Below are 15,349 nucleotides of genomic sequence, written 5' to 3'. Positions count from 1 at the left end.
AGCCTGCTTCAGATACCATGTCTCCCTCTCTCTCCGCCCCTCCCCTAATCTCTCTCTCTCTCTCTCTCTCTCTCTCTCTCTCTCTCTCTCTCGCAAAAATAAATAAACATTAAAAGTAATCTAACTCACAGGATCTTGACAGAACTGGAAAACAGCTCCTCAACTGAAAATAAGAAATCTAAATATAATACAAACCACCACCAACAAACTACCATCACCTCAAATTTTTTAAAGATATGGAATATATATTTGATAACTATTTTCTTTAATCGGGTACTGTGTTGTTAAATCCAGTACTTGCATTACTACTATTGATTTTTAAATTGTTAGGAACTTTTCTTGTGTAACTAAACTAAGCTTTTCAAAGCCTGTTAAAAAATGATGCTCTCTCCTCCCCAATGACAACAAGTTAGGATAGTTGTAAGGGTGGTTAATTTGGGGTGTCTGGGTGGCTCAGTGGGTTAAGTGTTTGACTCTTGGTTTCAGATCAGGTCATGATCTCATGGTTCATGAGACTGAGTCCCAAGGTGGGCTCTGCTCTGGGTATGGAGCCTGATTGGGATTCTCTCTCCCTCTCTCTCTGCCCCTCCCCCCTTCTCAAAATAAATTTTTAAAAATTAAAAAAAAAAAAGATGGTTAATTTACATTCCAGTTTAAGTTCTTCACTATTGGAGAATCCTTCATGTGCTTGGAAAAGTCCTCATCTCTAAACTAGGAAACTTCAACACCTTAACGAGAATCTGCAACATTCCCTTCATTTTATCCACAAGTTAGAATTGTGATGATGATCAGTGATCATAGGAGCAAATTACCTAATCTTTTGAAAAGAAGATCTAACAGCTGGCTTACTTTCCCAAGCCATTTACTAAATATATAAGCTTTAGAAGAAGCAATATAGTAGCTGTTCTGAAACCAACTTAAAATTACTATAATTCATTCATGAATTAATAGAACCAAAATTATTTTTTTTTTTAGGTAGGCTTCATGCCCAGCATGGAGTCCAACATGGAGCTTGAACCATGACCCCGAGATCATGACCTGAGCTGAGATCAAGAGTCAGCCACTTAACTCACTGAGCTACTCAGGCGCCCAAAAATTGATTTTTAGTATAACTTTTTGATATCAAACATTAAGTGACAGGATTTTTAAAGTGGAAGAAATTTCAGGAGCTCTTCCAATTCCAATTCATTCTATCTCCCCTTAGGCATTAGTAAATATGACTATCCACTTTCAGACTTAATAGTAGGAGATGAAACTTTTATAGCCCCTACTGGTAACATCAGTAGGGATATTGATATCTTCTCTGTTTTTATTTTTTGAAGTTTATTTATTTACTTTGAGAGACAGAGAGAAAGCACAGGCGCGGGAGGGGCAGAGAGAGAAAATCCCAAGTAGGCTCCCCGATGTCGGCGCAGAGCCTGATGTAGGGCTCAAACCCACAACCATGAGATCACAACCTGGGCCGAAGTCAGATGCTTAACTGACTTAGCCACCCAGGCACCCCCTTCCCAATTTTAACTCAAATATTGCAAGTTAAAGTCATGCCTTTTTTGCAACTGAGTAATGAAAACAATAAAGCTAATCTTCATTCCTTATAAACTTTTCATCTATTTTGAAGACATTATTAGAGCTACCTGTAGCTTTCCTTTGGCCTTTTTCTTCCAGTTTTTCAGTGGGCATCTTATTTTTCTACCTTTAAAGTGTTGTTCCTCTTTTGCCCCATGTGTATATGGATATATCTATATCTATATCTTATGTAGATATCTTTACGCTTATATATTCTCCTTTTGTATATATAATACATATTATATAATGTATATAATGTCAACTTCTGCAAAGATTTGGGTTCTTTTTAAAAAATGTAAACTACACATACATGTAAAAGAGAAATATATAAATGTAAATATTTATGTGTGTGTGTGTGTGTGTGTGTGTGTGTGTGTATATATATATGCACACACACAAATACTCATCTTTTAAAAAGAGCCCCAATCTTTGCAAAAATTGATGAGCTGGTCCTAAAATCCATATGGAAATTCAAGGGACCCAGAATGGCCAAAACAATCTTGAAAAAGAACAAAGCTGGTAGATTCACACTTCCAATGTAAAAACTTAATACAACGCTACAGTATTCAAAACTGCGTACTGGCACAAAGACAGACATGTTGACAAATAAAATAGAATTTGCAAGTCCAGAAATAAACCCATATGTCTATGACCTATTAATTTTTGAAAATGGGGAAAGAATGATCTCCTCAATGGATGGTGCTAGGACAATTGGATATCCATAAGCAAAATATTGAGGCTGGATCTCTTCCTTGACCATATACAAAAATTAAGTCAAAACAGATCAAAGGTCGAAATATAAAGGCTGAATGTATAAAAACCCTTAGACAAAAACTTAGGTATAAATCCTCATGACTTGGGATTAGTAAAAGCTTTCTTAGAGAGGATGCCAAAACACAAGCAACCGAAGAAAAAATAGACAAATCAGACTTGATCAAAATTAAAAACTTTTCAGCTTCAAAGGATACCATAAAGAAAGTGTAAAGACAACCCACAGAATGGGAGAAAATATTTGTAAATTATATATTTGATAAGTGACTTGCATTTAGAATACATAAAGGACTCTCAAAGCTCAACAATAAAAAGATAAGCCAGTTAAAAAATGGGTACAGGATTCTAAATAGACATTTCTCAAAAGATTTATGGATGGCCAGTAAATACACGAAAAGATGCTCAACATTATTAGCCATCAAGTGAATGCAAATCAAGACCACAATGAGATACCATTAGGAAAGCCACAATCAAAACAATGATACAAAATGTTGGCTAGGATGGGGACAAACTGGAACCTTCATACACTGCCAGTGGGAATGCAAAGTCATGCAGCTTTTTGGGAAGACAGTCTGGCAGTTCCTCAAAAGATTAAACAGAGTTATTAAATGACCCAGCAATTCCACTCCTAAGTATACATATACATAAGAGAAATGAATGAAAACATATGACCATATAAAAATTTATATATGACTATTTCCAGCAGCATTATTCATAATAACCAAAAAGTGCAAACAACCCACATGTCCATCAAACTGATGAATAAATTGTGAAAACAAACAATTTATGGTGCATCCATAAATGGAATATTAGTCAGCCATGTAAAGGAATGAAGTACTGACACATACTACAACACGAATAAACCTGGAAAACATAATGCTAAGTGAAAGAAGCCAGGCACAAAATGTATTATTTTTTTGCCTTAGAATATGATTCCATTTATATAAAATGTCCAGAGTAGGCAAATCCATAGATACAGAAAGCAGAGTAAGCATTGCCTTGAGCTGAGGGGGTTAGGCAGAATGGGACAGCAGCTAAAATGAGTACAGGGTTTCTTTCTGCCATAATAAAAATGTTCTGAAGTTTATTGTGGTGATGGTTGCACAACTTTATAAGTTATACTGAAAACTACTGGATTGTACATTTTAAATCGGTAAATTTCATGGCATATGAATTCTATCTCAATAAAGCTATTATGGGAAAAAGATGCCCTAAGTTCAGTATCATATCCTAAGTAGAGCACTAATTTACCCCAAGATCCTTGTTTGATGCATACAGATTTAAGCATCCACCTACAATGATCATTACAACTGATGCTCAAAAGCCACCCTTTTCTAGTACTTTTAAAATGATTAAAATTTTTACGGTCAGGAAAAAACACTAGTTTTCTGGTACTTTACTGTAGAAGTTTGAAACTTTCAAAAGAAAAAAAAAGTTTATTTAACAGAAAGCAATTCCACCAAGATGAAAGTGCTGGGAACCTGCAGGACAAAGGAACACTCAAACGGTATAAGGAACACAGAAAGACAACACAGGATTCTAATCATGTCCCTATTTTTCTAAAGCTGCCACATATCTATTAATGAATGAATTGAACAGTGAACTTCAAAATCTACAAGACATATTATTTGGATCAATAACAACAATTCTTACAAAAAACAAAACAAAACAAAACAAAACTTACCCCAGATCTGTAAGCGGAGGCTTATCTCTTCCTCTTCTGTAGCAAAGGTAAATCTGTGGCCCCACAAGACTTCCATTATTGAGATCAGCTGACAATCCAGTTGGAGTAACATCAATACAGATATAATCCCGTGGCACTTCCTCCCCAAGAGATTTAATAATAACTGCAACATCTGTAATAGGTTCTTTTGGTTTAGCTACTTTATGACAGGCATCATTGAAGTGAATTTCTTCTTCCAGAGGCTTTGAAACATCAGTTAATCCAGCTACAACAAAGTAGTCAGCAACACGAGGCCCCTTATCTTCAATCATCTTCCATTACAGAAGGTTACATCTAAAAAGAAAGTGAAAGACTAACATTCTCCTCAAATAAATTAAATAAATAGAAGTGGTTTGTGCGTAAATAAAAATGAAAATCTATAAAAAGAACACCACTTCCCTGATAAACACAGTACTGTTATTACACATTTCATTTTAATATGTAAAATGTGTGGCCTCTTTAAGAAATAGGAATGGATTCAGCACTATTTTCTGAATATAAGAATTTCTGAATACATGAATTTCCATTTGTAACAACGTGGAAGCTTGGATTACCTAAGTAGACAGCACAAACAACAACAAAACACATCTTGTAAATGCACAGACTAACCTGTAAAAATGAAATCCCCAGGGCCTCAAAACACTGAGAAAACCAAAGACCAGAGTGCAGCATATGAGCTGATAATGGGTGGGGGAAGTTTGCTGATCTCGTCTCATCGGTAATCAGGGGGTTTGTGTTTTAAAAGGCATTACAGGGACCGGAGACAAGGCTTTGGGACCACATAAGACAGGGAATTAGAACTGAAACATCTGCATAAAGCCAAGAGCTGGAAAGGGCTATATCCCCCGTTAAAGAGTGGATTTAAAAAATCCATCTGCTGGTACAGTGAGATAATACTGGGCCTCAATCTGGGCCCAGCTTTTGGAAGGGAGGAGGTAAAAAGGCTCCTATGTGAATGTATAACAACAGGCCTACTCATATTTGGATATGAAGTTTGACCTTAAGCCATCTCCATTGTCCCAAGAAGCTCCAAACAGATATTAACAATAACTGTGTTCCCAGGCTAGTGGTACCCTGGGGGAAGCAAATACAAAACAGTTCTGGAAGGCAACACCCTCAACCCAGGTTTTCCACAGATAAACCCCAGCTGAAGATGACCTCCTATTCCAAAACTATAAAAACATACAAAGAAAAATCCACCCTGAATGAGTCTCAACAGATACAACAAACAGAGGAACTTCAAATACTACAAGTACTGAGGGCAGAGATGTTAAAAGTAATACATGCTTATAAAAAATTCAAAGAAAAAATACGCAAAGTAAAATTCCATTATGTGTTTGCAAACACTTCAATAGCAAAATCTCCTTCAGGTGTCATTTAAACCTTATTTGTTTCTTTAGGAGAATATGCCCCCCCAGAGTGCGGTCATTGCTTATATAACAGTTATAAGAAAAAAGTTTAATATTTAGAGCAGATATTTTCCAACATACGTCTCATGTTAAACTTAGTTTCAATAAATGCAAAGAAAGGATTCCGTGTTCAAATACATTAGGTATATACACTTCATGCCTCTTTCATATATTTATAATAAAATGTATAAAAATATTTATGTCTCAACAGTACTTTGAAAAAGGTACCTGTTAACTTTGCTTAGCCCAGGATTTCCCAAGTCTATTTGAACAACTGGTGAACCCTATTTTCCCACTTAAAAACTAGAAAAAACACCCTCAAAACATGCTTTAGAAACTGTTAAATAATTTTCCTTTGTAGACCATAAAATAACTGAGGGCAAACAATTTTTTATGGGGTAGACTTGTTTATAATATAATTATCACCATTTTCATCATAATCCCAAAACTTACCAAATTTCCTATATTGCTAATGCAATGAGTTTTCAGAATTCATGCCACATTTCTTGGAATCTGTATCCATTGCTCAAATATACTCTGTAAATATTCCTACTGTTTACTTAGAAAACAAACCTAAAGAGGATCAAATGTTCCTACTTCCTTTATATGTATATGACTCCTATGTAGCAATTCCCTTACACATCAGATTTCTGCACAAAATAAAGGGCTTAAACTTTTCAGAAATGGTTCCTAGCCTGACTGTAAAGAGAAAGTAGTAACTTGTCTCCTGAGTTAAACACAGAGTAGCTGACTACATGTAACAGGTGCTGCGTGAAAAACAAGTAGTTTTACCCAATTGGTCATCTATCCGTTTCTAAAAAGTAGGAGAACAAAAGCACCTTTTTTTTAAAGCACTTCTGTATTAAACCTTTTTTCTTCACTTCATTACAGTCTTTGTGTTTTTTAATGGCTGCAATAGTATTTAAAAAAATTTTTTTAACGTTTATTTTTGAGAGACAAAGAGACAGAGCATGAGTGGGGGAGGGGCAGAGAGAGAGGAAGACACAGTATCTGAAGCAGGCTCCAGACTGAGCTGTCAGCATAGAGCCTAATGCGGGGCTTGAACTCACGAACTGTGAGATCATGACACAAAGTCAGATGCCAAAGTCAGATGCTTAACCGACTGAGCTACCCAGGTGCCCCTGCAGAGTTTTTTTTTTTTTTTTTTTTTTTTTTTAATGAATAGAACATTATTGAGCTCTTTCTTTATTGTTCATCGCTTTTACTTTTACTTACTTTGCTAATATTTTTAAATGCTATGATGAATAATCTTGAACATAAACCTATGGCTACAACTTTTTTTTTTGAGAGAGAGAGAGAGAGAGAGAGAGAGAGAGGGCACATGTGAACAAGAGCAGAGAGAGAGAGAGAGAGAGAGAGAAAGTGAGAGAAACCCAGGAGGGGCAGAGAGAGGGAGGAAGAGAGAGAGAGGTGTGGCTCACCCAAAGTGGGGCTCGAGCTCATGAACCTGGAGATCATGACTTGAGCCAATATCAGATGCTTAATGACTGAGCATTAAGTGCCCTGGCTACAATTCCTAGTATTTCTTCAGAATAAATTTATTAAACTAGAATTTCTAGGTCAAAAGTTACATAACCAACCCTCTATGTATGTTTATTTGTTTTTACGTGTGCATGAATTTTAAGCTATAAGCTCATGGTAGATACACATCTTAAAAATACCTTGGTAAAACACTTTCCTTTCATTATACTGAAGACATTTAAATACTCTCCTTTTCCCTAGACTAACTTCATGTTATTTAAGTTTATTTATTTATTTAAGTAATCTCTACACCCAACGTGGGTCTTGAACTCACAACTCCAAGATCAAGTTGCATGCTCTTCCAGTTGAGCCAGCCAGGCACCCCCCTAACTTCGTATTATTTAAACTAAAGCATATAGTCACTATTGCATACTATATAGTTTTATGTATTTCTATGCAGAAAAAAGGGAAAGAGAATGAAAACAATACCATCATGAAAATACACATGTATTTAATACGTTCTTTTGAAAGCTACTACTTAACTGTTGGAAATAAAAACAGCTATTATACTAATAAGCAGATATTTGAGAGAAATTTGTATGAAAAATTCATTTTGTTATATCTTTCTGATTCACAAATTTTAATGATTTGATCTCATTTACTGACTACAGTTAACTACTAACAGGGAACAAATTATTGTTCTTCATCAATACATATAAGAAAATAATCAATTTTAAAGTGGCACTAAAATCCTCTTACATTTATTGACAGAGAAGTAAATGATCCCAGTTCTCTTGCCTTGATGTTGTTGTTTTCCATTTATTCATTTGGGGAGAGTGGTTAGGAAGGTAAACAAAATATTTTAAGGCACTGCTGACCAAGTATATAATGCCAAGGACATAGTTGGCGACATTCCAGGTGACTTCTTGCAAGAACTAAATGCCCTTTAATTCACTCAAAAAAAAGTCTATAAAGTCTACAATACTGAAAATGCATCTCTAATTTTTATTTTAAATCAAGTGTTATCAAAGTAAGTTTAAAGTTTAGAACCTAGAGGGAAGACATCGTTAAAAATTACAAGGCAAAGAAAATACTGAAAATCTTTAATATAAAACTGAACAACAGTATTTTCTTAATTTTTATTTATTTTTGAGAGAGAGAGAGAGACAGACAGACAGACAGACAGACAGACAGAGTATGAGCAGGGGAGGGGCAGAGAGAAAGGGAGACACAGAATCCGAAGCAGGCTCCAGGCTCCAAGCTGTCGGCACAGAGCCCTATGCAGGGCACGAACCCACAAACCATGAGATCATGACCTGAGCCAAAGTTGAACACTTAACTGACAATCTCACAACTGTACTTTTTGGCAATTCCATTTAGGCAACAGACTTCCATTGGTGTGTAAAAATTACAATCCTCATGAAAAATACTACATATATATTAAGACAAAATGCTTTGCGTTGCCAAGAACTACCCACAGTTCCTTGGAAAAAGGTTTCCTAGTTACACGCAAAACTTGGATTTTTAGTGTAGTGCATGAGAGCAACCCCCCCCCAAAAAAAATTAGAGGGAAAAATTTTCTTTTCCCCTGGAAGTAAATGTCTTTGAATGCATTTAAATTGGGGGCCACACAAAATAAGCAGTTGATCCAACAGCTCTGTAAATAATCAGTAATAGAAAAACCCTGACATAACTTTACTCAAGTTGGAATAATGATAATACTATGTCATTAAGCAGTCATTGTTTTTTAATTCTTCTTTGTTCAACATGATATAGATAGCTTAAGGAGTTAGCTTATAAAATGTTTAAGGCCATCTTCTTAAAATTTCAGATACCTGCTCAGCTAGTATTTCACTTCAAAGTACATTTATTTTCTTTAAGAATAGCAAACAAGAAGGATGTGCTCTCTATTCCTAAAAGGTTTATGAGAACTAAATTAAGAAATCATTATAAGAAAGCTCTTACCCATTCAGCAACTAATGGAGACTGGTTTATTTTTCTCCCTTTATTATTTTTTAATGCTTATTTATTTTTGAGAGAGAAAGACAGAGTGCAAGTGGGGGAGGGACAGAGAGAACGAGACACAGAATCTGAAGCAGGCTCCAGGCTCTGAGCTGTCAGCACAGGGCTCAAACTCACGGGGCTCGAAGTCAGACGCTTAACCAACTGAGCCACCCAGATGCCCCTGTTCTTCTTCTCACTTTAAATTTTTTTTTTTCAACGTTTATTTATTTTTGGGACAGAGAGAGACAGAGCATGAACGGGGGAGGGGCAGAGAGAGAGGGAGACACAGAATCGGAAACAGGCTCCAGGCTCTGAGCCATCAGCCCAGAGCCCGACGCGGGGCTCGAACTCCTGGACCGCGAGATCGTGACCTGGCTGAAGTCGGACGCTTAACCGACTGTGCCACCCAGGCGCCCCTCTTCTTCTCACTTTAAATATCTGCCCAATCTGGGGCGCCTGGGTGGCTCAGTTGGTTGAGCGGCCGACTTCAGCTCAGGTCACGATCTCACAGTCCGTGAGTTTGAGCCCCACATCGGGCTCTGTGCTGACAGCTCGGAGCCTGGAGCCTGTTTCGGATTCTGTCTCCCTCTCTCTGACCCTCCCCCGTTCATGCTCTGTCTCTCTCTGTCTCAAAAATAAATAAACGTTAAAAAAAAAAATTTTTTTTTAAATATCTGCCCAATCAATTCAGAGTCTTCTGTATTTCTTCTATCATTCCAGTAGGTCAAAGTAGTTATGCATTTGCTACCTAGGCTAACTTTAAGGACAAGAAAAGAGTGGAAATCAGAGGTAACATTTTAAAGATATATGAAAAACAAAGTTGAGCATAGAAGTTTTGCAAAGTTATAAACTATTACTGAAATGGTAAAAGGAACAAAAGTCTCTCAGGGAATGATAAAAAGTCACACGCTCAAGACTTACATATGAAAATGGGCGATAACACAACGGACCAGTTCAACTACCCCTCACTCCAGTTCACTTGAATAAACAAGTTAGAAAAAACTTTCTTTTTTAAAAAAGTAATTCCACAGTTAAGAATGTAATCTAGCTCATCCTTTCTTACGTTACCAAAACCAGAGACCCTCATTTCCATCCTTTCTAAACTTCATCTCTGATTGTTCTTCCAACCAACTTATCTACTGTCTGACAAATTTAGTTTTGCTCTCTTCCTCTTTCACAAAACACTATTTCCTCTTTCTGGCTGATACATATTCATCATATTTGTTTTTAAACTTTATTTGGATTTTCATTTAAACTTTATGAATTGTACAAAATAACCAAAAGGAAAAGAAATCCAACAATTCCATTCACAACAATAAATTTGGCTTATATTTGACAATGTTTCCTAGTTTTCTCTGAGAACAGAAAACTTCCTCTTTTTTGAATGTTTAATTATTTTTGAGAAAGAGAACATGTGTGTGCAAGCAGAGGAGGGGCAGGGAGCGAGGGAGACAGAAGATCTGAAATGAGTCCTGCACTGACACAGTAAGCCTGAAGTGGGGCTCAAACTCACAAACCATGAGATCGTGACCTGAGCCGAAGTCAGATGCTCAATCAACTGAGCCACCCAGGTGTCCCCAAAAAACATCCTTCTAATCCTCATGCACAATTACAATATAGGATATCAATATTTATATAGTTATTTAATAATTATTTTTTTAAACTGCTATAACCTTCATAATTATACTAAGGGGCTATACAATATTCCATCAAATAGAACTATACACTATAACTACTACCACATTTTTACATTCTTGGCTAGTACCTAAAGTATGATAGGCAGGTGCTTAAAAAAAATATTTGTGCAAACTGATGCAGTCATTCTGGAAAACAGTATGAAGGTTCCTAAAAAAATTAAAAACAGAACTACCCTATGACCCAGCAATTGCACTACTAGGTACTTATCCAAAGGATACAGAAATGCTGATTCGAAGGGGCACATGCACCCCAATGTTTATAGCTGCACTATCAACAATAGCCAAATTATGGAAAGAGCCCAAATGCCCACTGACTGATGAATGGATAAAGAAGATGTGGTATAGGGGTGCCTGGGTGGTTCAGTCGGTTGAGCGACCGACTTTGGCTCAGGTCATGATCTCACAGTTTGTGAGTTCGAGCCCCGCGTCGGGCTCTGTGCTGACAGCTCAGAGCCTGAAGCCTGCTTCGGATTCTGTGTCTCCCTCTCTCTCTGACCCTCCCCTGTTCATGCTCTCTGTCTCAGAAATAAATTAAAAAAAAAAAAGATTTTCTCTCTCTCCCTCTGCTCCTCTCCCCGGCTTGCACACTCATACACACTCTCTCTCTAAAATAAAAACAATATAAAAAACTAAAAACTAAAAAAATAAATCCCTGAAGTATATTATACTAAATGTAAGGTCTTTTTTCTATAATTCAGAATCACTTTTCTGAACCTCGATACCTTAAATACTGTCTGTAGTTGTTGAATGTAGAGTAGACATAGATAATATAGATGATTTGAATCTAGTAACCAATAACCAAAACCATCAGGGCCTTAGGCAAAATTAGAAGTTTACGAGTAAGTGATTCATTAATTCATTCAATGATATTTTCAAAACTACTTATTCAGATCTGACACTATTCTAGAAGCTGGTGATAGACAATACTGATGAAAGCAATAGCCTCTGCCTTCAAGGAGTTTCCTGTCTAATTCTACTTTTCCACATCTTTCTTCTCTTTCTTTCTTTCTTTCTTTCTTTCTTTCTTTCTTTCTTTCTTTCTTTCTCTCTATAACTTTTATTCCACCTCTCATTGTCTTTTCTCCTATCACCCTTCCAGATTTCAAGTGCTGGCCTTCAACCTGCCCAAAGTTTCTGTACTATCTTCCCCCCAAAAGCCCCACGCATAGACGTGACCCTTACTTCACTGTCCCTTTCCCCCATCTCCTTGAAAACTGGCATTCCTTCAGTATCAGCATTCTATGGAGATTCTGAAAGGAAAGAAACCTTATTTGTATATTTAACAATAGGGTGAGTTTCTTTATTGCTTTCTTTCTTTCTTTTTTTCTTTTTAATTTTTTTGAGAGCAAGCACATACGAGAGGGGTAGAGGGACAGAGGGAGAGAGAGAATCCATACTCAGCGTGGAGCCCAATGTAAGTCTCGATTCCATGACCCTGGGATCATGACCTAAGCTGAAATCAAGAGTCAGATGTGCAACTGAGCCACCCAGGCATCCCAAACGTGACTTTTTAAAAATAAGCTTTTTAGGGGCACCTGGGTGGCTTAGCCAGTTGAGTGTCTAACTTTGACCCAGGTCATGATCTCATGGTTTGTGAGATCACACCGCATTTGTGAGTTCAAGCTCCGCATCAGGCTCGCTGCTATCAGTGCAAAGACTGCTTCAGATCCTCAATCTCCCTCTCTCTTTGCCCCTTCCCCGCTCATGCTCTCCATCAGAAATAAACATTAAAAAAAAAAAAAAACACCTTTCATAAAATAAAAAAAAAATAAGCATTTTAACCCAAGTTAATGGACTATGCGAGGTAAATTCCTTGAGCAAGGGGGGACTTACTTATTTCCTAATTTGGAACCACCTTCTCTCTCAATATCTATTCCCAAGCAAAAACCAACACACACACACACACACACACACACACAAATCAAAACAAAACTAGGTAATTTGAGAGCTCCCTTTTGGACGATTATTAACCTTAGATTTATTGCAACAACAACAAAAAACTTAAGCTGGGAATAGACATTTATTAAGGGGATATTATTAAGGGGAAAGGATCTTATTACTCATCCTAGACTAATCCCTCATTTTATAGTCAAAGAAACTAAATACCTAGCTAGTTAGAGGCAGACAAGGCAAGAATTCAAGTTCTTTAACACAGTATTCTTTACTTGAGGATGATGCCTCCAATAATGGTCAGTAATAGTGACCCAGGGCACCATCATAAGACATCTTACAATAAGGTGTTTTGTTTTTGTTTTTAATTTTTTTAATGTTTATTTTTAATTTTGAGAGACAGAGCATAAGCAGGGAGGGGCAGAGAGACAGGGAGACACAGAATCCGAAGCAGGTTCCAGGCTCTGAGCTGTTGGCACAGAGCCTGATGCGGGGCTTGAACTCACAAACAATGAGATCATGACCTGAGCAGAAGTCGGACGCTTAACTGACTGAGCCACTCAGGCTCCCCCTAAGGTATTTTGTATCACTTGTTATTCGTCATCATTATGTGGTGAATATATGCCAAATTCTGGGTTTCTTTTAAATATATAATTTATTCAAATTGGTTTCCATACAACACCTAGTGCTCACCCCAACAGGTGCTCTCCTGAATGCCCATCACCCACTTTCCTCTCACTCCACCCCCCCAACAACCCTCAGTTTGTTCTCAGTATTTAAGAGTCTCTTATGGTTTTCCTCCTTCCCTCTCTGTAACTTTTTCCCCCCCTTTACCTCCCCCCATGGTCTTCTGTTAAGTTTCTCAGGATCCACATATGAGTGAAAACTCATATGTGTCTTTCTCTACTGACTTATTTTACTTGGCATAATACTCTCCAGTTCCATCTATGTTGCTACAAATGGCCAGATTTCATTCTTTCTCATTGCCACGTAGTATTCCATTGTTTATATAAACCACATCCTCGTTATCCATTCATCAGTTGATGGACATTTAGGCTCTTTCCGTTAATTTGGCTATTGTTGAAAGTGCTACTATAAACATTGGGGTGCAAGTGCCCCTGTGCATCAGCACTCCTGTATCCTTTGGGTAAATTCCTAGCAGTGCTATTGTTGGGTCATACGGTAGATCTATTTTTAATTTTTTGAGGAACCTCCATGCTGTTTTCCAGAGAGGCTGCACCAGTTTGCATTCCCACCAATAGTGAGAGAGGGTTCCCATTTCTCCACATCCTCTCCAGCATCTATAGTCTCCTGATTTGTTCATTTTAGCCACTCTGACCAGTGTGAGGTGATATCTGGGTGTGGTTTTGATTTGTATTTCCCTGATGAGGAGCATCTTTTCATGTGCCTGTTGGCCATCTGGATGTCTTCTTTGGAAAAGTGTCTATTCATGTCTTCTGCCCATTTCTTCACTGGATTATTTGTTTTTCGGGTGTGGAGTTCAGTGAGTTCTTTATAGATTTTGGATACTAGCCCTTTATCCAATATGTCATTTGCAAATATCTTTTCCCATTCTGTCAGTTGCCTTTTAGTTTTGTTGAATGTTTTCTTTGCATTATTGAAGCCTTTTATCTTGATGAGGTCCCAGACCAAATTCTGTTAAGTGACTGGTAAATTAACTATACAGTGTTCAACACAGAAAACAGCTAATAGAAACAAATCAAATGGAAAAAAAAAAAAAAAAACTACTTACACATTACTGAAGGTCTTTCTCTGAAAATGATGCCAAATCTCAATTTGTGAATTCTGCAAGCCTCAGAATTTGAGAAAGACTGTATTGAAAAGAATAAAAATTGAAGTTAAATTAATCCCATTGAAATATTTCCTCCTAAGATGCCCATGGATACTTAAAGTTCTGTTAATAATGATAATTTTCAAAGAAAACTATTGCATATATTATTTTCATATGCTTAAGACCCAATAAGTAATTTTCAAACACCAGCTCTTCCACAAACACCTTTCAGTCAAGAATAGCAACACACTTAGAAACCAAAAATATCAGATAATGACAGACAGAAAATAAAAGAATAAATAATGGCACGAAAGAGTAAATGTGTACAGGAGCAAGGAGTATAAGAAAGAAAAAAAGGCCTATTTCTGGGGCATAATGTATAGTATCTCACTCCTACAGTAAAATATACATATTTAAGACAATTCATAGACTCAAGTAATTTCCATTAGCAAATTTCAAAGAAGTAAATACTTGAAAGTATTTCCCCTTTATTACAGATTTTTTTTTTTTTTTTTTTTTTTTTTTTTTTTTTTTTTTTTTTTTTTTTTTGGAGAGAGAGAGTGTGCAGGAGGGGCAGCAAGAGGGAGAGAGAGAAAATCCCAAGTAGGCTCTGCACTGGCAGAGTAGATGCAGGGCTCAAACTCACAAACCTGAGCCAAGATCAAGAGTCGGATGCTTAACCAACTGAGCCAGCCAGGTGCACCTGTTTTCTTAATTTCTATGATAGTTCATTATTAGTGTATGGAAACACAATAGATTTGTTATATTAACTTTGTATCTTGCAACTTTACTGAATTCATACTCAGCGTGATGTGTCAATGTACTTCCTGCAACTATATATGTTAAATTATCTTTCAGCACAGACGCCTATAAATTGCTATTATTTTTAGTGAAACCTTTTATTTTCAGATAATTATAGATTCACATTCAGTTGAAAGAAGTAATAAAGATCTGACATATCTTTCATTCAGTTTCTCCCAATGACAATATCTTACCAAACTATAGTACAATATCA

At 36.8% G+C, this 15,349-nt stretch overlaps 1 protein-coding gene across 7 annotated transcripts in view; it reads right to left on the bottom strand.

The window, feature by feature from the left end:
• DENND4A (DENN domain containing 4A) overlaps positions 1–15,349 on the bottom strand; it is a 132,145-nt gene that overhangs the window by 89,527 nt on the left and 27,269 nt on the right. For all 7 annotated transcript variants that reach the window (XM_023255178.2, XM_019832212.3, XM_019832214.3 and 4 more), the window contains exons 2-3: positions 14,296–14,374; positions 4,022–4,354 (exon numbers count right to left, since the gene is read on the bottom strand). In XM_023255178.2, coding sequence (XP_023110946.2) covers positions 4,022–4,332 — 311 coding nt within the window. In that variant the 5' untranslated portion in view covers positions 4,333–4,354; positions 14,296–14,374. The remainder of the gene's footprint in view (positions 1–4,021; positions 4,355–14,295; positions 14,375–15,349) is intronic.

The sequence above is a fragment of the Felis catus genome, chromosome B3 (assembly GCF_018350175.1).
Source record: "Felis catus isolate Fca126 chromosome B3, F.catus_Fca126_mat1.0, whole genome shotgun sequence".
NCBI lineage: Eukaryota > Metazoa > Chordata > Mammalia > Carnivora > Felidae > Felis > Felis catus.
Note: the sequence above shows the minus strand (reverse complement) of the source record. Positions and strands in the feature narration are given on the sequence as shown.